At 38.7% G+C, this 23,873-nt stretch overlaps 1 protein-coding gene across 1 annotated transcript in view; it reads left to right on the top strand.

The window, feature by feature from the left end:
* Positions 1-2,125: 2,125 nt before the first annotated feature.
* The window catches only part of LOC119720564 (DNA-binding protein RFX7-like), a 30,932-nt gene continuing 9,184 nt past the window's right edge, over positions 2,126-23,873 (top strand). Inside the window, exons 1-6 of the mRNA XM_038190280.1 lie at positions 2,126-2,546; positions 18,520-18,553; positions 20,245-20,339; positions 20,886-21,008; positions 22,649-22,765; positions 23,467-23,551. Coding sequence (XP_038046208.1) covers positions 2,437-2,546; positions 18,520-18,553; positions 20,245-20,339; positions 20,886-21,008; positions 22,649-22,765; positions 23,467-23,551 — 564 coding nt within the window. The 5' untranslated portion in view covers positions 2,126-2,436. The remainder of the gene's footprint in view (positions 2,547-18,519; positions 18,554-20,244; positions 20,340-20,885; positions 21,009-22,648; positions 22,766-23,466; positions 23,552-23,873) is intronic.

The raw sequence follows: 23,873 nt of genomic DNA, 5'->3' as shown, positions 1-23,873 counted from the left end.
AAAGTTAATATTTTTCATCTTCATGAAGGGCAGACTAAAGAGTAAAAAATGTATACCTTGTAGAGTGAATTCATGAAAACAATATAGAGAACTGGCCTTCTGCGTTGCAAAACTAGGGGGAAAAAAACTGGAGGGGACAGAATTACCTGAAGGGGACAGAATTAACGGGCCGGTGTCGTGCGAAAAACCGTCCGGTGCCAAATAGTGTCCGCTGAGCGTGCGCAGTAGGTGCCGGACACTATTTGGCATGTAATACATGCCAAATAGTGTCCGGTGCCAAATAGTGTCCGGGCGCCGTCGATCGAGCGCCGGAGAACAAGGGCGCACGTACGTACGTCCTGCCAGACAGTAATAAGCTGGAAAAATCGGACAGTATTTTGCAGGAAAAATCGGACATTTTTTTCGCAGGGAAATTGGACAGTATTTGGCAGGGGGAATCGGACACTGTTTGTTGGCAGGAAAAATCGGGCAGTATTTGGCAAATTCAGGTGAAAAGAGATCTTTTCTATACGATGTATTGACAGCTCGACAACACGCAATAGGATGCACGCTAAGTGCGGACACTATTTGGCAAGCGTCCGTAAACAATGTGACGTCATAGACGCATGACCAATCAGATCGCATTATGCTAATTAGCGGACACTATTTGGCACCGGACGGTTTTTGGCACGACACCGGGGAGGACACTTTTACCTAGGTAATTCTGTCCCCCCGGACACTTTTAACGGGGAACAGAATTACCGTCCACAACGGCGACGCGCGCGCATACCACAAACCGGAGACTTTTTTTGGGCCTTACCAATTATGGGGGGGGGGGGGGGGGGGGGGGGGTAAGCCCGTTGAAAAAAGGGAATTTGAATGTTAAAAGGCAGTCTTTACAAAATATTGCCCCCCCCCCCCCTGCTGGCTATGCCTATGCTCTTTGAGGGGCCAATAACTCAAGAAATATCTGTTGTATGAAAATGCAATTTCGTCTGTTGATTGCTTGTGATGTTTCTACGACGACTGATATTCAAGAAGTATTGTTAAGCAAGAAATAGCGTCTTCATTTTTAATTCAACAAAAAAAGGGGCCAATAACTCAAGAAGTATTTGTTGTATGAAATGGAATTTCGGCTGTTGATTGATTGTGATGTTTTGCAGACAGCGCTGAGCTTAAATAGGTCGATAAACAAAGCCATGGTGATCGCTGGCATCTGCAACATAGAGGGCGCTGTATCAAGAACACCTTTGTTTAAAAAAAAACAACGGAATGAGAGATCTCGATCGTTAAAAACTTTTGTTTTTAAACGTAGAGTAGAGTACATGTTTATTTCTATGCCTTCGAGTCGTAATGAATACAAATATAATTTAATATTATATTCATTAAATAATAAAAAAAGAAGCATTTGGCTTATGGCTTCCAATTACTCGGAAGATTTAATTCACAAAGCCCCACTTCTGGGTCTATAGAGGCGGAGCGACATTAATTATACCAAACACCCCCTCCCCCCCCCCCCCCTCCCTTTTTAATCGAGGCCTGGGTGCTAAGGGTCGGCTTAAGGAGCTGGGGCCTGCTACTGGACTTCTTCCTAATAATGCAAAAAAAAATGATGTGGAGCGGTTCGGGAATATCTTGCATTTTTACTTCAATTTGCGAAAGTGAGCAAGTAGAGGATCACAGTCTAAATGGCTGTACATTTGAGGTTTGGTAGAAATGAAGGGTCCGGCTCTGACAAAATAAAAAAAAAAACCACAAAAGTGCCGGCTTTTTAGGGTTAGCATTGAACATCTGTGGTGGGAGGTACAGGTAAGCGGCCCCCGATATGTATACTCATTATTATTTTGCACACAGTGGGGTTTCCACTAGACAAGCTCATGCTTTTGGAGACCTCCATCCATACAGAATAATTCGAATGGTAAATAATTCCCCAATTATGTAAAGTACTTACCTGCAATATAATTGGAATTTTGATCGATTGATGTATGTGAAGGGATACTGATGATGTACAAGTGCTATAAGCCATGTAAGCATGCCCATGAATCTGGAACAGCGCCCTCTGCTGAACAGAATTATATTTCCATGGTACCCATCTTTCTGTTGTGGTTTTTGCATACTGATGGGGAACCAGCTAAAAGCGTGCTATGCACATGTGCATTGTGTATTATGCTGATTTTGTGTATTTTCTGTCATGCGATCGTATTAACATTGCAATGCTGGAAAATGAGTGCTATCACGATGAATTAGGGAACATTTTGGTGTTAGTTGGGGGCCGAAAGCCCTTCGACTGACCCACCGATCACCACTGGTGACAATCCAGTGGTCACCTATATTCCTGGGGCTGCATTTTGTACTGATGTGGAAACTTTAGGTAAACAGTTTGACGTGATAGAAGTTCATTTCAAAGCCAAGTCTGTCCCCGGCCCCGAACAACTAAACACTAACTTTGGCAACATTATGGCGGATCCTGAAAATGAAAGTAGGCCCAGCAAAGGCAAATCAGCTACTAGAAGTGACGGATTATCACCCACTGATCTGATGACTGAGCAACTGGAAGCCTCAATAAGGTATTTCCCCCCCCCCAAAAAAAAAAAAAAACTGTGTGAATTTATAGTTATAGTACATCTGTACATAGGCCTAGATCTCCTTAAGTTATTCTTTAAAATTCATGTGCAAATTGGTGTTATTTAATAAAGTAAAGGGGATCCCTACTGTGCCACACAAGAGCATGACAAGCTCTTTTTTGTTGGGATCCCCTTCCACTTATAATATTAGGTTATATTGTTAAATTAAAGAAAGAATGTAAAACTATATTCCAACATCTTTTATGTAATTTAATATGAAAATGTTACTATTACTTATTATTATATAATTTTATTAATTATATATATTTTTTGAGATGTGTAATAAGGAATGAATGAATGAATACAAGGATCAAATTCAGGATTTATGTTAAATGACACAGACTGTAGTACTATTTTGCAATAAAAAAATTACATGAATGTTGGAGATGGTTAAGTCAGACACTTGTCTGATTGTGGACTAGAACTCATCAGGATTATTTGACAGGTTAAATTTGCATGAATGCTGAGTTTCTAGACATTTATTAACCCTAACTCCCTAAGTAGTCCAAGTCACTTGGGCCCAACTTATCGCCTTTTCAACATTCGGACATGGTCTGACGATAGTAGGGTCCAAGCTAAACCGCATCAGTCGGTCGACACAGTTTGTCCTTGACCCAAAAACTCAACATTGCCCAACAAAAACATCAGATTTCACCCTCAAAACGGCCTACAAATTACTAGTTACACCACCTGAGGTACAAGTAGACTTCGATGATTAAGATGGTTGTACTGAAGTTTACTTACGAGCCGGATGAAGAGTGAAATTTCCCGTTCAATTCCAAGAGCTCCCCTTGCGATCGTGAACACGTTAAATGTGTTAATGTTTGAACGATGCGATGTGGTCATCATGCCCATCGCACGTTCGATGATCCCCGTATCCGAAGTGTGATTCCGTTACCGAGCACAATGCATCGATTATGATAATGAGAAGACTGGATCACATTTGTAAACACAAGTGCATTTCGAATGGTAAAAGGGAGTCGGGAACTAGCTTGAACTGGTTTCCCGCCCATAAAAGCTGCCCTAGTTCCCGACTCCCTATTATCATTCAAAATGTACAGATGACAGATTCGGCTACGCCATCACAACGGTCAAAATCAATCAAGTGAGTAAGATTGAAACTTTGCATGGTGGTACATGTAGTGTAAATTAGTGAGGGTTTGCGGTAACACCATTTTGAAGAATCTCTTTTGAGAAGACGTGTGGTTCTGAAAAGAACCGGCTGGTTGTGAAACTCGACGCTCTGATCGTAAAGTGACTGTTTTTAACAGTTAAGAATTCCCTTGTTACAATGTAATTTAGACACTTGTATAGAGGCGATTGATACATTGCCATCTGTATCCACCAGACACCTCTTTCCTCTGTTGAGAGAATTTTCCTTTTATTTGTCCTATTATGTATACAAATTGCAGGGAAGTAGAAGAAATTGTTGTATAGACCAGACACATGCCAGAAAACGATTCAGTCAATACCCAGGATAGTTGAAACCTTTTTTTTGTTGTGTTGGGCCCATAGAGCCAGCCTATTGTGCTCTGAATACTGACTTTGTACACGTACCGGTACATGTACATGTAGTTGCTAAGTACAGGCATAAACTTGTCCTACAAATGTAAGCAGAGGCTTTCGGACTCAGTTTGACAAGACAAGCCTGGTCTTATTATAATGTTGTGTTTGATTTGAAATACATGTTGAACTTTATAATATAAAGAAACCTGTTAATTGCACAGTATGCTCAATGTGTAGGCCTACACAGCATTCCTAAAACACTGAATCGGACACACCAATTTAACGAGAAAAGACAATCCCAAAGGGAAGATAGGAATGGTACCAAAATACCCTGTGAAAATATTCCAAGAAATGGTATCGTTCGGAAACAGTTAAAAAAGTGTGCCTGGGTGCACACTTTTCTTTTTAATGTGCTTTAGCAATGAATGGAGCCCATTTATGAGACGTGAACAAGTGAAAATGTTTTCTCTCTGTTTTCTCAAAATGTATGGTTGCCACTGAGCTAAAACTTTCACATGAAGCCCGGCACGCACCTTTCCAATTTTACTGGTTCACCGGATCACCCCATCACTGGTACTTTCTTTTTACCATTGCGGTTAGACATTTCTTGCACACGTGCCCGATTCATTCTATAATCCGTCACATGATGACAAAATTGCAGCCGTCAATTTGGAGTCATGTGACTTCCTTCGTGATTGGTTTTAACATAAATATTGCTTTCGTTGAAATCAGAGTGCTGCCCGCCAGTGTTCTAGCCAGGGTGAAATTATAGCGTAGGGGTAATTTTGGTTCTTGACTAATGCGAGCGCGGAGCGCGAAGCCCTTACGGCGTGGGGTCCGGGGCCCGCTTAAGGGCCCCGAAAAATTTTGGACTCTAGATGCTCTGTGGTGCAATCTGAGGCGATTCCCTGCCACTTTCCCCTGATTTTTTTTTAGCAGAAGTGTTTAAAATTATATGAAATTTTGTTTTATTTGTTTCAATGATTGATACTCTTGCTCCTGGAAAGTTTCTTCTGTTTTCAAATTTTAGATTATGTTTACAATGTATAAATTGTTCCAAGATCGATGCTTTCTGATTTTTAACCATTTTTAGTAGTTCTTCCATGTTTTATAAAAAATTGGGATTTACTTTGTCAATATTAAGGGTGAGAACAAATCGCATGAACATTTCATATTTCAAGAAGCCTTGTGTTGTGTAGCGCTGCCGTAGTAGCAGTAGTTCCGATTTTAAATTTGTAAATAAAACCATCCGATCGGCAGGGAGAGAAAGTGTAAAACCATGGAGGTCTCAGACAGAAAAAGTCGTTGGCGATTGCAATTTCAATATGCTACAACACAATGTGAAGGAGAAATCTCATTTTTGTTATGTTAAAAAATATAATTGTAGATAATGACGATGAGAAATAATCACCGGGAATTGCTTCCTATCCCGGCCGCGGCCGGCCCGGCGTGCGGGCGCGGCGCGGGCCAGCCCACACCGGCTACGCCGGCGAACTACGCGACCAAATTTTCCCTCGGCATTTGAGAAAGCAACGCATTCGTGGAGCGCTAAAAAACTTGCTTTGTTGCAATACTTGCTGATTGGTTTTGTCCTAAGAACAAACAGATCCGTTTTTACAACCAAACTTATCGAACTGTTATTATCAGCAACGAGTAGTGTAGTCAAAAATCCAAATTTTCGACAGCGACATTCTTCGAGAAGAATTCTTCACGTGCGGCCATCTTTGAGGACGGATCCATTGATATCGTAGGGGTGCTTAACCTTTCTTTGGACATCGTTTTCTCGGATAAATCCTTTACGAAAATTATGTTCCGACGTTGAAGAACTTATTTTCAAACAGTAACATGTTTCGGACTTGATCAAAAGTATTATTTATAATTTTAGAACAGTTGAAATGCTTGTAAATATTGACCTTAGGAAAGCACACCCGATACCGCAAAATGGTGTGGTCCACAGAGCGCTCTGTACGTGACGGCGCGCTCTGTTGGTGACACGTACGTCCGAACGGAGCGCTGTATCTACGCAGCACAAAACAGCACGTGCTTATTGCTATCATAGCGAATGCGTGTGGCGCAGCATCACGGTAGGGGTATCGTACGGGGTACGTGCAGTGGGATCGTTGATTATTTTTTGCTGTGTCGTACGGCCAGTGCGCAATGCTCAAAGTTGCTGCGCTTGTATACGAACAAACGGCAGATATTTTTTTTCGCAACCAAAATTTATAGCGTAGCGGTAGCGTAGCGGTAGCGTAGCGGTAGCGTAGCGGCGCGATTTAAGCGTAGCGCTTATTTCCGAAAGCGTAGCGGGTGCTAGCGCTATTTGATGCCTGGCTAGAACACTGCTGCCCGCACACCTTTCCGGTGACATCAGATCCGATGAAATCGAATGCGTAAAAATAAAACATGTTTGATTTCATGCGGTCGCTCGGTGTACGGTCAGATTGGTCCAAATTTTCAGTGCACACCCCGAAAGGTGTGCGACAGGCTTTAGTTGTTCTATCGGTACTTAAGATCTTGAGCAATTATGTTGCTTAAATAGGAGAAGAGCACATGAAGCAAATGATTCTATAATGTACCTCTGTTAAAGATCTTTGTTCAAAATCAACCAGAGATTGGGAAGATTTTGCAGGATTACATGTAAGTAAGAGGTGTACACAGATGAATATTTATGGGGTCTGATCTTCTTTATTGACAGCTAAAGTACAGTTAAAGAATGTGCTCCTCGTTTCCTGCTCAGTGGAGGATTTTTGTAGATCAAGGACTTTGTGGTTGGAGCATGACGCATAAGCACATTGACCCGGGTTTGGCGATTTCAAGAATTTTTTTGTGTCGAGTATCAAAATGAGGAAGGAGTTTTCCAAAAGGGAGAGCATTCATGAGATTTTTTGGTCTTTTGTTTGAAATCAGACCTTTTGAATCTGAGAGAAAGACATTATCAGTATACATGTAGAAAGTAATGCATGTTTCTGACCTTTCATCCAATTTCCAGACTTTTTTTTTTAATTGACAATCTCATGCCTATATGAGAGAGTGAAACTTGCTTTAAAGACTGTGTGGGTACATGTACATACAGTCCGTGTACTTTTGGCTATCACACATTTTATTGGCTGGCCAGTCAGCAACTTAATAGTTGGGTGTGAATTCACACTGCTGTCGGGCTGAATTTCCATCGGCTGTGGGCTGAATTTTAAACAAAGGGGTCACCCCACACGTTTCAACCTTCAGGGCAGATGAACCGGTATATCATTTGTTGAACTTGACAGTTCAATCGTTTGTATTGTGTACATGTATGAAGTATGAGCAGTTGCACTGCACAACAAAGGGTACCGGTACATTATACGAGTACATTTGTACTGTGGTACATTTGTACTGTAGCTACATTATACTGGTTACATGCACTCTCCAACGCTACTTACAATGCCAAGACATATAATTTTACAACATTTTCTAGGAACAATACCTGTAATCGTTCTGTCTGTTTGCTGTAAAGATAATGGACACCATTTACAAACGTTCAAAAAAGAAACCGTCAAAATATCACAACTTATTATTTATATCAGGCTTCCGGTGGTAAAAATTAATAAGCTGATTGTATGCTTTCGTAAAAAGTACCTGGATGACAGCAATATTATGTCAGTTAAAGTACCCGGATGAGGACAATATTATGTTTGATATTGTCCTCATCTGGGCATTTAACAAATTTAGCTGGTTCCTGCACAGTCAAGAACGTAGAAAATCACAGTTGTCAACCAGTCAACAGAGCCCAGCGTGCGGTATCGTCGCAAACGCGCGCAACATGTAGGGTATGCGTGCATTGTTGTCAACAACCACAATGGCAGTTTCAAGCGACGCGAAATTTGCTTCAGTAAAAGCGAAGAATATTCAAATGAAACTTGAGAAATAAAGATAGTGTCCTGAAATTTCTTTCTTTCGGATCAGGTCAACCTGATATAAATAATAATAATATTGGATGGCTTCTTTTCTGGGGATACAAGAATATATTGCACTCGCTATAACAATATTGCACTCGTCTGCGCCAAGTGCAATATTGTTATAGCTCGTGCAATATATTCTTGTAGCCCTTCAAAGCCATCCAATATTATGTAAATATCCTACTTGATTGTAAGTGAATAATAGGATCAAGTATCCTGTGAAATCACTGCTTCTACCATAGGATGCGGTCATTTTCGAGAAAAGAGGAATTGACCATCATTTCCTTGTGATGGTTAGGGCTAAACCATCGCGCTTTCAACGGTCCCTGTTCCTGTAACAGAACAAAAATCCACTTTTATGTTATTGGACTTATTCAAGTACTTTTGGCGATGTTTAAAACCAACAAGAATGTTGTGGATAGATGGCAGGGTTTTCAATTTTTTGTAGGGAAATTTTGGGGTAAAATGATATGCAGACGGCGAAACCCAACACGTAAATAAAAATGGCCATCACCACGATGCAACATGAATGCACAAAAATGCATTGCCTCTCATGGCTTCAGCTGAAAAATGCATGCATACCGTACATGTAAGAAAATTGCATCTTGTATCAAAAATGTGATGCAATCAAGCTAAATTAGTCGTTTGTCGGCCCTTATCAATTTTTTTTAATTTTTTTTTTTAAACATTTTTTAATAGGCCTACAGATTTATTTTTCGGTTTATATTTGGTGAAAACCCCATGTGAATACGACCTTCTGTTCAAAAGACATGGGACTTAGAACACAGGCAGATCAGAAAGAAGAAAACAGAGAAATCAAACAGAGAAATCAACCATTCAAAAATTAAACTACTTTATCGTGAGTTTTTCTCGGAAAAAATAGTTGACATGAACATGATGAAAGAGGACATATACATGTACGGTACAACAAATCAACATGTACATGTACATGTACAAAGGTAGCCTTCCGAATTTACAAAAAAAGTCAATTTTGAAATTTCCACCCCTACTGACCTATTTTGGGCTGTATCTTAAAATCATAATTGCCGATAAATGACTCATTTAGCTTGATCGCATCACAAATACTGTTCAAAATTGTTCAGGTTGCAGTAGTCATTTTGGAATGTGAGTGCACACTAAGCTCTGGCTACCTTTCATGAACAGATGAAAGTCTTGCATGCCGCCGTCCATCCCACGTGAAAATCACGCGCTGAAACTTGACCAAAATAAGCCCCCTAAGTTTCCCATAAAAATGGCGTGCCTTGCCTCCATTTACAAAATCTTCATAAACAACTTTACGAATTGTTAAAAAGCCAATTTTTGTAAAGTATTTCATTTCTTTTGTTTGCTTTTTCTTGAAATTAAAACTTGAGTAGTTATATTTTATGGGAAACTTAGGGGGGCTCATTTTTGGTCAATTTTCCCGGGACAGGCAAAATAGACGTGCATGTATGTGCATCGATCGAGACAATACATTTTTCCAATAAATTTTTTTCAAGGGTGCATTTACTGACGACGGCATGGCATATTGTAAATTTTTTTGTCAAATATTTTTAGTCAATTTTTGGGGACAGACAGACAGGCAGACCGACGGACCAACCACCAAGTACAATGTAACATGTAGAAGCTCCAGCCACAGCTTAAAAACACTTACACGACCAAAAAGAAGAGGGGCCCGTAACTACACAAATTCCTTACACTCATCATGCAGGAAGGGATAGACTGTGTACCAATCCACCCATGGATCCAGTAGAATGAACAACAGATACTTCAACCAACAGACGATTCAAATTTCAGGACAGGTCCTGACACGCACCTTTTATTTGTCTGTATAAGCTGAAACACCAAAGCCATACTTCCAATTGTGCACGATTCTGAACAACGTGGTACTGCCAATCATATGTGAATTGTACACAAAAACACTGCCAACAAGTTCAGAGGCTGAAATATATATATACATAGGCCTACAAGTATGCATTTGTAGACACAAAGTTTTAACAAAAATAACCTAAAGTAGCGCAATCAAGTTTGATCTGTCGTCTATTTTATCTTGAATGTAACGATTAACACTCTGTATAGTTTCCATAGCACTGTGTATTTCCGAAAATCAGTCAGTTGACTGATCGTTGGAAATCACCTACATTTCTTGATTGCTTCTAAATGACAGCAAGCCAGACAGAATAATTTCACAGGGTGTTTAGTACCAGTAGATCTTTAATCCAAATAAGGTTGTGTATAATAATTTGATAGGCTACTTTTAGGATAAAATGCAAATGATCCTGTTTATGCCTTTAACACACCATACTTTAAAAAAAAAAGTCCTTCTGTTTTACATGTTTCCATGTACAAATACACATTTTATATTCTCTGACCTATAATTGCTGACCTGCAGATTGTAATCCACCCTGATCTTTGTGTCAAGAGCATGCTGCTCTTCATTACAACAGTGTGTGCGTGTGCCTTCTGCCTACCCCATTACTGCATGGTTAATGCTTTTACATCCGTGCATGATTACATTAGGCCTATAGTTCAGTTTTACTCCCAGGGTCCTGCCTGTACAACATGTGTATGTGCCCCGCATGATGTAATGCATTATCTTGAATGCCCTATATTGCCTGGAAGATACATGTACCCCATTACTGCATCTGGCAAAAACTTTTACATCCGTAGGCTCTCTTTGATTACATTATTCTTTAGTTACTTCTTGCTCTATGGTTACTCCTAGGGTCCTAAAAAGCACAATGTGTATGTGCTCTACAATAATGTAGTATCATGAATTGGTCCATATGCAGTTATAATTATGTATTGTACGGAAGATTCATGTACAGTGTTGAAAACATGTACAGAATGTGTACATGTGTACTCTGTAGGCTTATTGGTATGACCAATCTGAGCACGCTGGCATTTCTATCACGATGGCCCCCTTCAATGGCAAAAGCATTGTACTACATGTACATGTACTACATGGTACGTTCATCTGTAGCTATTCAGATAATCTGCCACGAGGCAGTTGCATTGCACCGCACCGTACCGTACTATACATGTTGCTTGCAGAATGTTTGTCCATTGAAATGGGCCTCGTGAGTGTAAAGTGATCACGTGCCTTCCTTGATTTATCTACACAACACATAAATAATAGAAATATTGCATGCTTTTTTGGTATGAATGTCCAAGGCACATATGTACACAATATACATTGTGTATTAAATTATACAGTACATGCACATATTTACCTTGTGCAAAGGTGCTAAAAACCTACATTGTGCACTGTGTCCATATTGCACAAATGTTGTACAAGAATGACACTTTCCACAATACAGTTTACATGTATTCAACATAGCCTGGCCATGATTGCTTTACATCTCTATTAGCAGTTCCACCTACCGGTACATGTACATGTACCTTAACCCAATTACCGTACTTCCTAATTAAAAGGTTTTTAGTTTTTACATTTTTAGTTTTTAGTTTGCATGCGTACATTCGGTACATTCGCGGAGCGGTCGTGGTGGTGAAGCTGCCTCCCCCTCAAAATGGGTTAGGTGGCAAAGTCCCCTACCCCATGGCGAGCCGAAGCCTACATGTACATGTATGACAGGATTAGTTTTTACAAGTACCAGTACATGTACCGTACTGTACATGTACTGAACATGTACATGTACTGAACATGTACATGTATGCAAGTTCATGAATGACTTGTATAATTATCATGCACATTTTTGTACAAATGACATGGTTGATCAAATTGATAGGGTCATATGAATTATTGAGCGGCCACTCAGTTGACTTCGACCATGGTACGATTGGAACAAGTACAGGGCACACATGCGCTGTATTTTGCCACAGATTAATCAATACTCAGTTAATCAAGCATTTTTAAGCTCAGAGCCTTGCAACAGCTGAAGCTCCTTGTACAAAAATATATGGACATTTACATTGTTGTACCATACATTGCACATTGTAGTTTACATACATACATACGAGCATGTAGTCAGCATTGTACGTACATGTACAAGTAAATGTACAAATGTATATGCATGTGCATTTTACATGTTTAACAGGTAGATTTGAACAGTATTTTATACATTTTTCTTAAATACCTGAGACAGTTAACCCTTTCCTATTGGTCAAGAGCCCGTCACGTGGGTAGTTTTAAATCGTTGATAAAACACTGGCTGGTTTTAACACACAACTCGTTTCGTGTTTCGCAACACATCGGGCAGTGCGCGCTGCATGCACGCCAATTTCCATACATGTACATTTTGTAAGGAGATTTTTAGCAGTAAGTGCACAAGGCACACTATATACAAACATGTACCACGGACATGTTTAAAACCGGCCAACCTGTATGAATTGAAAAAGGTGGGTTAAGTTTTCAACTTGATTTCATGTACATGCACATCTAAATTTGTAAGTAAATTTTTGAAAGAGGTACATTTGTACATTGTATTTTTAAGACTGTGGAACTGTGGAGACATTTTTAATTTCATTTTTATTGTAATTTTTAAAGCCGATGTTACTTTTCTTATACAATGTACAAATATACATTGTACAAATTTCAAAGAAGTAACACGTTACAATGTACCGGTACATGTTTGCAGTACATGAAAAAGGGTCCTACATGTTCATGTACAATATATACATACATACTATGTACATGTAATATGATATATATTGTTTGTTTACATTATTATGTCCGTGTTCATGTAATATTTTGTTGAACCATTGGTCAACTGAATGTAAATTATCCTTTCAACTGAAGCAAATCTACCGGTACACGTAGTAGCTGATCAGTCCAATTTCTTCATGTGTTGCCACATTTCTAACATGCATGCACGTAGGGTAGGATTTTGAATTATGTACACAACTTGTATTCAGCAGATCTCTGCATTCTGTTGGCTGTCAGCCAAAAGTATTGAAAATTATTCATGTGTGCAATACACGCAATGTGTGCTGCTATCCTTTTGCTTTCAAATTGAAACTGAAAATAAATTGTGGTGCGGCAAAATCCTTCAGAGACTCCTTTCAGTGTTCCCATTTCTGTGCATGTACATTACAAATACGGTTTCTTATCTGGTACTGAAAGTTGGACCATTTGTCATTTTGTTTCAGTTTGAAGAATGTGTTTGACGAAAAATGTTTGTAACTCATAGAAAATTATTTCGAACAATATATTTTGCTTCGGGCTCCTACTTGGCTTCAACTGGGCAGCTATAGTGTTTCATGACCTCTGACACGATCTGACGTACATGTACATGACTCAGAAGAATCATATGTGCTTTGCTACAACTCCAACATTTCATTTTTTAAAAATTCTGAATCAATTCCAAATGTCTCTGTCCAAAATATTTTAAAATCATATTAAACTCCACCAATGAACTGCGATAGAGAAATTAAGTGCTCACTCAAACATGATGAGTATAACCTCTTAAAATTTGTTACAAAGTCAAAGTTTTGCAGTTTGCTGTGTGATAATTGCACTTACACATGTATGTATTGGAAAGCTCTGCAGAATTCTCCCCCCCCCCCCAATATGAAATCTGTGAACTTGTGTTAGAGCAAGGAATCAACCACTAAACACTGACTTCAAAGAGAGTCAATTCCTGTAAAAGAGTTTAATTAATCATGATTCTTATTCCAAAGTTTTGAACCAGTCCTATTTACAAGTTTTTGAAATGAATCTAGTTCGTTAACTCTGGCACAAAGCTGCTCACTGCAGGCCCACTGTTCTTGTTTGACCCCTGTTTCACCTTTAAGCGTGATGTCATCATGAAAATCTGGGCTACTCCATCAAAGCTTTCAAGACACTTCCTTCCCTAAAAATGTACCCCCAACCTGTACATGTCTCCGCATACATGTACATGTAGTAAGATGTCAAGTCTTGGGTCTAATGCCATACGGGCATGCCAAAGTGTTAAACTGCAGGTCACAATGTGAGCGGTCCATTGAGAGCCCAAAGAAATCAGATGTCACCACTACCAGTTGAATAGGGTGATCGGAGTAAAAAACAAAAGCATCCTGCCCACATGTGCAGTATACAAGTCCATTTAAGATCATTCTTGCATTAGGAAGAAAGAAAGAAGATACATGGTATCGTACACGTATGTGCATCCATCTGTTCATTGTTAAAGAATGACGTATCAATGTTAACAGAAAAATGTATAAAACATGTACATGTACCGGTATGTGTATTTAGGAATATGAATCCACATGAAAGTTCAACACAATTTGGCTCACTCTTGATGTGCGATACATGTACATGTACGTGTTGATGTACACGTGTGCAAACGTACGGTACATGTACAAATACATGTACACGTACTTTGTCTTAGATTGGTTAAGCCTGTGTCTTCCTGGAATGGGCATTATACAATCTGTGTCAACATCCTCAAAGTGCTGTACTCACTTTACACATATGGTACTACCACTTACAAATGAACGTTGCACTGAGGGCAGTGTGCGTTGTACATACGGTACATGGTTTACGTAGGTAGTGACATGCTTAGTGTAAGTGAGGATTTCAATCTGGGGCAGATTATGCAAAGTGGCAAGTGGATATTTCAGAGAATACTTGTTCGTTTACCATGAACAGAAAAATTATGAAATCCTTTGGATTTTGTAATGCACATACAAACTGATACATGCACTGTACATGTGTAATGAACATGTACCAGCACTGTACACACGTATGGTATACACGTACAGTATACACGTACGTGTACATATGTACACATGTACTTTTGTACATAATTTGTCGCATCAGTGCAACAAGGTTGTAACTCGGATTTCCCTCATCTGGAATAATTCTTATTTTAAAACCATGTAAAGTTTTCCTTGATACGAAACATGAAGAGAAAATTATATTTCAAATCAGTGAAAAACCAACATGGTGCCACAAAAGTTTAAAATCAGAATAATTCGAGATGAGAGAAATTTGAGTTACAACCTTGTTGCACTGACGCCACAAATTGTGTAGATTTCACGTACGAGTGTGTACCATGGCTATATACCATATACTGGTATAAATTATAATGTACTGAGGAGTACACTTGGCATAATTGAACCATGGAGGAATGATTGAACTATAAACACTAAGCAATTTTTCCTTGGAAATGAAAGCAAGTAAAAAGTTAATAAATTTACATGTATTATGACTATGTACGTGTACAGACAAACTGTAATGCACAGTTCACATAATGTTTCTTGTTCTTCATCAACATGTACACATGTGTTGGACTTCATACATGTACATGTGCACATACTTCTGTTGATATAAGTTCAGGAAAGATAAAGCCTTTACTTTGGTCCATGCATGACTTTACTTACAATGTACTTAACTTCAAATTGTCTTGGCGTCGCCTTACAGTTCAAATTTAACAAAAGAATGGTCATGAATGGACTTGCACGCAACTTGCATACGTGTTCATGTATACATGTTTAAAGTACATGTAGTGTATACATACATGTAGGTTTTAATAAATTTGAATGCCCTTTTATCTGATTTTACAAATGAACCGGTTGTTTCAAAATTTTGCCCAAGGGCCGGGGTCAACTTAATTTAATGTCCAACTTTATTTATGTTGGACACTTCCCGCTGTATGTACTGTACGTGTATGCTAATGTGCATATATTTACAATGTGCATGTGCGTTCATATACGTGTACGTGCAGTGTGCAGGTACATGTACATGTACATGTACAATGAACATGTACATTTGTATTTATCTTCAAGTAAACTTGAATCCTCGATCCTGATTGGTCGATCCATGACAACAAGCCGTGCTACATATAACCATGTAGCACGGCCTCGGTCCATACCGCACTCCGCGTATTCTGCTGTTCCAAGATGCGAGCGACATTCCAGCTGCATACGCTAAACTGCTGAATGTCCGTGTAAAGCGTGCACGTTCCAACTGTACTGCGCATCAAGTTTGCTTGAAGATAAATTCGTTATCACGCTCGCGTTCGTGGAACACGGAAAATGTAGTGCGTCTGTGTCCCACTCCACTCGGCCTTCGGCCTCGTGGTATGTGGGACACAGATGCACTACATTTTTCCGTGTGCCACTCGCGCTCGCGGGATAACGCATGTATTGTTGGATGCAGCATACAGTACATGCACATGTAGTACACATTGGTTATACACATCCCTTGCCACTGATGTAAAGGTTGGGGGGGGGGGGACACCCAAATTTTTAAAACAAACACTGTAAATAAATATGAAATTTATTTGTACAGATGCTTTACTGTTTGCATAAGAAATTTAGTAAACAGCGCTCCAGTGTAAGTGTGCCAACATTGAGTTCACTGTATGATGAAAGTGCATACAATGTACAATGTACATGATACATCATGTGCCCTTTATTTACAGAGAGTGCAACCTCTGTGCTGTGACTAAATTTCTTATAAAGCTACCTTAACACTAATTACGTATCCACTCCTCTACATAAACGGTGATCAACTACATGTACATTAGGCCATCAGCCTGGGGCTTTGGTCGGTATCAATTGAGGTGAATAATGCATATTGGGATTTTTGGCAAGGTATGCACCCCTGTATCGGTAGTTGGAAAATACGAGATAGCATTGCAGCTGTGGCAGCTTTTTGGGTGCTATCACTTTAAAAAAAATGCGGCCAAAACATGCTTGTTATCACATACATGTACAATCAATCCAGTAACAAGCATATTGGCGGCCATTTTGAAGAAAAAGAAATTAAAAGTGATAACACCCAAAAAACAGCCACCGCTCACACTGCAAAGCTATCACACATTTTCCAACTCTACATGTACATGTAGACGTGCATACCTTGCCAAAAATCGCTATGAGCATTGCTCCTTTCGATCATTTGATACTCGTGGCCCAATTTTTTGGACCGAAGCTGATAGCCTACATGTTGTCTTTGGCAGATGTAATTTGAATGTTGAATTGTACCAATATTGCATAAGAACGTACATGTACAAGTAACTTTGCAATGTATGTACAGGTACATGTAGTTCGCTTATTTTCTGTCAGACAATTATGGAATTGCTTTACATGTACATGCATGTAACTCATAAAAATGATTTTGTACAGTGAACATGTATCTTACATGTAATTTTTATCGTTTTGATGAACCGGACTTGTCAACAGAAATTGATGTGTTGTTACTGGAGCTGTGGCTTTTGGAAGCTGTTATCAATTTTTTGTGGTTTTATCCATTATCCTAATAGTGTTAACCTTTTAATATTTTTGTTGAATAGAAGCGATACTGGTACTAGAATTTGTTGACCAAGCAAAGTGAAGTGACTAATATATTTGCATTGTATTCTGTGGTTTGGCCAAGACTCATTAAAGTATGTACTTTGACACAGTTGAACATGTATAGGTGTATACATTTGTAAGTTTTCATGCATACTCATACAAATTTCTGCATTTCAGTGTCTACATGTTTGTATACTGGGTTACTACCGGTATGCATGTGTGTAAAAATATTATATATTTTCAGGCCTGACCTTTCAGGGACATTTTGGCTTTTCTTTTTCCACAGCAATGAATAGTAAACAGTGTTGGCCAAGAAATTAATGTTCAGAATGGAGTACAATGTACAAAAATGTACTTTGTAGTCAAGGACAGCTGTGCAGTGTTATACTGTTGTCCTTACTCTAGAAAGGCCAAGGTTATGGAATACAAGATGGAGTATTCTTACATTGTACAAGTTTACATGTACTACATATGTGCTACATGTACATTGTAGTACAAAGAGAAAGAATACATGTACCGGTACATATGTATACAATGTCATGTACACTGTACATGTACATGTACATGTACATTTACGGTACAATTAGGAGTGTGCTTCGGAACCGCGGACCCGCGGACCCAACTGCTGATGTCAGGAACCAGTTCCGACTTATGGGATCAGGTGCCTGTAACCAACTATACAAATTACTTAGTAACTTCTCAGACAATGAAAACAGAAAGGGTTTGAAGGCCATTTGTGTGGGAATTTTCAAAATGAAAACCTGGCTACACTGAAAACCATAACAGATTTTACATTTATGTGTGCATTTGAAAGTGCAACAGGTGATGCTCGCGAAAGTTGCGCTTGACGACGTAAAGCTGTAATGCCCTTCAGACAACTTCCGGGATTTGAATGTTGGGGTTGGTTTCTTTTACGGGTACCCGTGTTTATATTTCAATAGGATACCCAGTTCCCGTTCTACCTAGAAATGCACACCATTATGTGCATTTATTTGTATTGAACATGTACATGTACATTGTACTATGTATATTTTTGTTGTGTTGATCACTGAAACATATCAGAGGAGTACACTTTCTTGTTGTACATGTGCATGTATTCTGTTGTCTAACCGGTAGATTAATGTTGTCTTTTTAAATTTATCAGGCACCACATTTTTGTGTGAAAATGACAATATATCGGTATTTACATAAAATGTACATAAAATTGAAATTGTTTACTTTTACCTTATTTTTTTTTTCAGCCCCAATGTGAAGCGAAGGATAGACGCGATGGTAGTAAGTATACTAATAATGTCCTGTTTTGGGTAAAGAAGTATAATGAATCCAAGTACATGCTTGATTTCACTTGTCGGTGTTTTCCCCCATAGTGTACATGTACATGTACTTTGTTTACTTAATTGGAAAAGGTTATAATCAGAAAATAGTCAGCATTGTCCTGTGGCCATTTAACTGCCTTAGTCTCTGTCTGATTCCCTGACCTGCCACTGCCCTGACGACTCATTATAAATGGTAGGTCAGGTAGCTTGCCATGGTTAAAAATAGAACATGACACACAGTGTCAAGGAAAGCTACACATAAATTTAGATGCACATTGTGATTTTTTGGTTCATTTGGTTGCACATGTGCATGTACATGCACATCGAGTAAACATAATTTTTTTTTCTCTAGATTCGAGCTTCAATTGATTGAAAATTGAAAAAGGAAAGAAATTCCAAAAGTCTTTTTTTCCTACATATACCGGTACAACTCAATTACACTAAAAAGTGGAAAACATCATATCCTAATAATTAGATTGTGGAAAGTTTTGAATGTTGGAAATTGTTTTAATCGTAAGAAATTACTCCCCATTAATAAAATCAGTCGTGTCAGTTGGTAATGTCGGCAGCCTGATCTTATGGACTGTCACAATCATTTGGTCTGGGAATCAGACTTATCAAGGTGTTCAGGTGTTTTTGGTTGGCCAATGTCGTGTAGTTCCTACATGGAAAATAAGGCTAAGCATATCACAGTAACGTTCCCCATGCTATTTTCAAGTTTGATTCTGAAAACATAGATTTTGTTTCTAAATTGCTATTTTTCTAGCAATTGATACAAAAGTTATTCACTGTCGAATGAGACATCGACCGAGGTAATCGGCCCACATTTAGTTATTGAATTATTACTTTACAATTTTGAATTATTGGCTGCCAGACAATGATTCCGTTCTCACGGGGTAGGGTTGGGTTCGGTTCCCATCCAACAATTGAGTTTTTTGGCTATAAAATGTACAAGTTGAACATTTATTAATAGAAAAAAAAAGCCAGCTCCCCAAATTTGTGTGTGTGTTTTTTTTTTAACGTGCTAAACTAAAGACTCTGTAACTCCATCCATGTACATGTATGGTAGGATCACAAAATTTGTTCAACTTGTTTGAAATGTTTTCTTGCAAAATGTTTGTAGCATTCTTCCTTGTAGGAAGTTCAGGTTCAACCTATTAGGCCTACAATTGATTTTCAGATAGTGGTTAGCCCTGGTATTTCCTTGTGTGTTGTTGAGTGCAAATGACTTAACTAAACCGCACGTAAATATCTTGTTTAGCCAAAGGCATGGTAGAATTTACAACAGCAGCAACAACATAAATGCTAGGTTCATGACTTGTTACGATCCAAATCCTATGCCATTTTAATCATGAAATAAGTGTAAACAAATCCATTTGAGCTACAGTTTGCGCAGTTGATTTCAGCTGAAAAAATTTAAACAACAACGCGATTTGTGCATTTGTGAAAACATTTCATTGGTGGATACAATTTTGTGAAGAATTCATTTTGTTTCTGACAGTACAGAATGTTAATTATCCAGTTTCCTTACGATGCATTTCAAAAGAGCCATTACACTAATCGAGTCCATTTCTGCTCAACTGCACTTATACAGGTAGTGTGCATTTAATGAGGTATAATGTACATTAATATGATCATCCTATCCTCCAGGCCGAAGTCAATAAATTCAATGACCTTGAGAAGCTGCTGTTGTACCTGAAGCTGCCGACGGGCGTCAGCGGGTTCGATTCCAACCGGCTGAAAAGGTGAGGTCGTTGACCGGTCAATGTCAGACTTCTGCTCGCAAGAGTCTCGTTATTAAGTACATGTATGCGTTTAAAGGCACATGAAGGATCATTTGCATGATCATTTGTCACTGTTTTCTCGAAAAGTGTACTATTCACTGAGCTGAAACTTCAACAGCTTTAAGTTTTAAACTTTCTTCTTTGGATTTTGGGTGGTGTTATTATTGGAAACAAACAAGATGCATGAAAAGCAAATGATCCTTTATGCCATTAACATAGGGCAATATGTCGATTTCCGTAACAGGCATATTTTGTTTCTATCTGTATACATGTATGATACAGTTGAATTGTTTTACATGTAGATATTGAAACTAGATTTGTTGAGAGCTTTCATTTATTTTCCCTCCTTGTGTACATGTATCTACATACGTTTACATGTATACAAATCTTGACAAGGGCAAGAATTTACATAGAGGTGATTTGAACGAGTTTTTACCCAGGTTTGCAGGTTTGCAGGAATTTGGAACTCAAATGTCATACAAAATGCTGTCCTCTACTCTCCCACAGCTCATCCCCCTCGCTAGCGGTCACCCGCATCGAGCAGACACAGGCTTTCAACTGGATCCGGAGTCATCTCGAGGAGTGCAGCGATACGTCGCTTCCTAAACATGAAGTATATGAGGACTATCGGTATGTCTTGTCAGACTCAATTAGTTTATGATGTGATTGATCAAAATGTATTGAAGTGCAATCCAAATGTTATAACTGATGCAACACATCATTTTCTTTAGTACACATTTTTTGCATTCATTTATGTACTTGTAGGCTTCCAACGTTTTTGAATAAAATAGTGTCTCTTCACCTAGATGACTGTAAGCCCTTTCTCGACTCTTTGTATTCAAAATTAATTGCCTTAACCCTCTTTGTTTTCGGCGATTCACAACCCGCAAGTTTGTAATTTCACTTTTGCTCATAGAGTTAGCGACCACACTTCAAATTCCTTTTGTGGAGAGCGGATAATACGTCAAATCCCTGCACAATTCTTTTGTGTGGTTAAACTCAGGGCAAGCAGGCAGATTCGGTCACACTTCACTGCTGTCCACAGGCCTTTTTTTCGTGTGTGCAGTGACTCTCTGTGTGCCACAGTTACTTTAACACTTCATATCCCTTCACCTGAAACTGACCTGCAGGGTTTTTAAAGTGTTTGACATATTGCTCTGAATGTTGACTTTCCACTAGGAGGGTTAATTAGATGGAATCAAAACAATATGTTATGATGGCTCATCTTCAGCAGGCACCTGTTTGAGCCAATAATAATTGCTCACTGTAGACCTAGTTGCCTTTAATAATCAGATGTTATTAAACCAAAGTGCCATTAATCTTGAGCTGATATATCGGATTATCTCCTCAATATACAGCAGGTTTCTGAACCCAAAGAGTTAAATGCATATAGGATCATTTGCTTTTCATGTATTTTGTTCATTTCCAATAATAAAACCACTCCAAATCCAAAGAAGAATGTTCAAAACCTAACCTGTTGAACTTTCAGCTCAGTGGATATTACACTTTTCAAGAAAACTGGGACGAACCATGCTTAACCTTTTGATCCCAAACATGATTTCGTCCGTAGCAATCTTTATTCCAAAAGTAGTCCGTTGACTGATCTTTGGAAATCACCTAGATTTCTTGATTTCTTGTAAATGACAGCAAGCCAGACGGAATAATTTCACAGGGTGTTAAGTACCAAGTACGATCTTTAATCCAAGTAAAGTTTTGATAATAATTCGGTAGATTACTTTTGGGATATGTGCAAAATGAACAGACACTGACACTGACAGCATGGCTGTCGTGCAGTTTTCTTTTACAGTTTTGATTTGGTAAAACACTTTGTGACAAGACATAACAGCATACAAAAACCACGAGGTAGAGAATCATTGGTTGGATACTATCCACTTCTTGTCAAGTGTTTTGATGTGACTGGATGGGCAACTCTAGTGTTATGTCATGCCCATAAATTAAAAGCTTAGTGAGTAAACCTGAAAATATATATATTTTTTTGGAATCTCATACATGTACATGGTACATCCATCATCTAGTAATGGTCAAGGAGGTTACAGACTAGAAGTTTTGGGTCATTTCTCTGAATCGGTAATTAGATATCATGGTTAATTGGCTTTGTCGTGGACATTGCCATTCCTTTCATAGCGGTGATATGCGCTATATAAGAATTTTTTTATTATTATTATTATTATAGCACTGGCATTGTCCTACTCCCAACCTACTCGCAGTTTAATACTTCCTTGTTTTTGTGGTTTTTATTCTTGTTGCAGCTTGCACTGTGATTCGGCCACTCGTCGGGTCTTGAGCCCCGCAGACTTTGGCAAGATCATGAAGAGTGTCTTTCCCCAGGTCAAACAGCGACGTCTTGGCACACGCGGAAATGCCAAATATCCTTTATATTGCTTACACAGCTGTGCTCTGTCCTATTTAATCCATTGTCGATAATCCACTTTTCAACAGCATTAATGGTACATCTACATTAGTTAAAAGGTTTCTGCAGTGTTATAGTCCAATCCATCATCACAAGTTTATCACAGGATAATTCAGAAGACGAATCACTAATCAACCACAAGTAACGGGATAAACTATGACTAAGGAGTGTGATTTTAGACGAGACTTGACTTGAAAAGTTCTGAATGATTTATAATCATAAAGGGTGAGATATATCAGCATTTTTTTTCACTATGTTTATGCAGAACAAAATGAATGGCTAATTTAAGGGTTGCCTTCAGGCAAATACTAACGCTCAGCAACCCTCAAATCCTCTGCCAATTCTTTCGTGGATTTTTCATTTTCCCTCAATCTTACCCTTAATAATTGACTTAGGAGAACTTTTGATCACTTGACTTCAGCATTTTTAAATCACAATGTGCTAAGTCCTGGACTTTTCCCGAAAGGAAATTTCAGAGAAACTGATGAAGGGCTTTGTAGACATCTATTTTTCCTTCTTTTTCCTTAATGACTTTTCCCTCCTAAAAACATTTCCCCCCTCCCCAACTCATGTGAATAGAGTTCCTTGTTTACATTATTTTGTCTGTGAACTTTATACAAGCCAAACAAGTCATTAATTACCCTTGACTTTTCACACATATTGCTACAGCGGCCTACGCAAAAAAAGTGAGATCCAGCCACCATTACTGCCAAGCATGGAATCACCACGCAAAATTGGACCAGTAAGTATTAAAGGGAATGTACATCATTGGCTTTTGTTTTAATTTTCAGAAATGAACTATTTGAGGGGCAAGTTATTGTTACACTGACATGTTTGAAATTTTGTTTTCGAAAATGCTGAAAAAAACAAGGAAAAACAAAATTGTTCAAGTAGTCTGGTTCCCTGACTCCACTGAGGATGAAATGGATCAATTTACAGATGCTGGAAAATTGTACATGAACATGAAACCAATAGCAAACAAAATTTGGACTGAAGAAAATGGTAAATTTGGAGCAGTAGTAAAAACTGGTTAGGTTTTTCCTATGGTGGTCGGCCGACCACCA

Source organism: Patiria miniata, unplaced genomic scaffold (genome assembly GCF_015706575.1).
Source record: "Patiria miniata isolate m_02_andy unplaced genomic scaffold, ASM1570657v1 HiC_scaffold_9, whole genome shotgun sequence".
Taxonomy (NCBI): Eukaryota; Metazoa; Echinodermata; class Asteroidea; order Valvatida; family Asterinidae; genus Patiria; species Patiria miniata.
The sequence above is the reverse complement of the archived record's forward strand: the minus strand, read 5'-3'. Positions and strand labels throughout refer to the sequence as shown.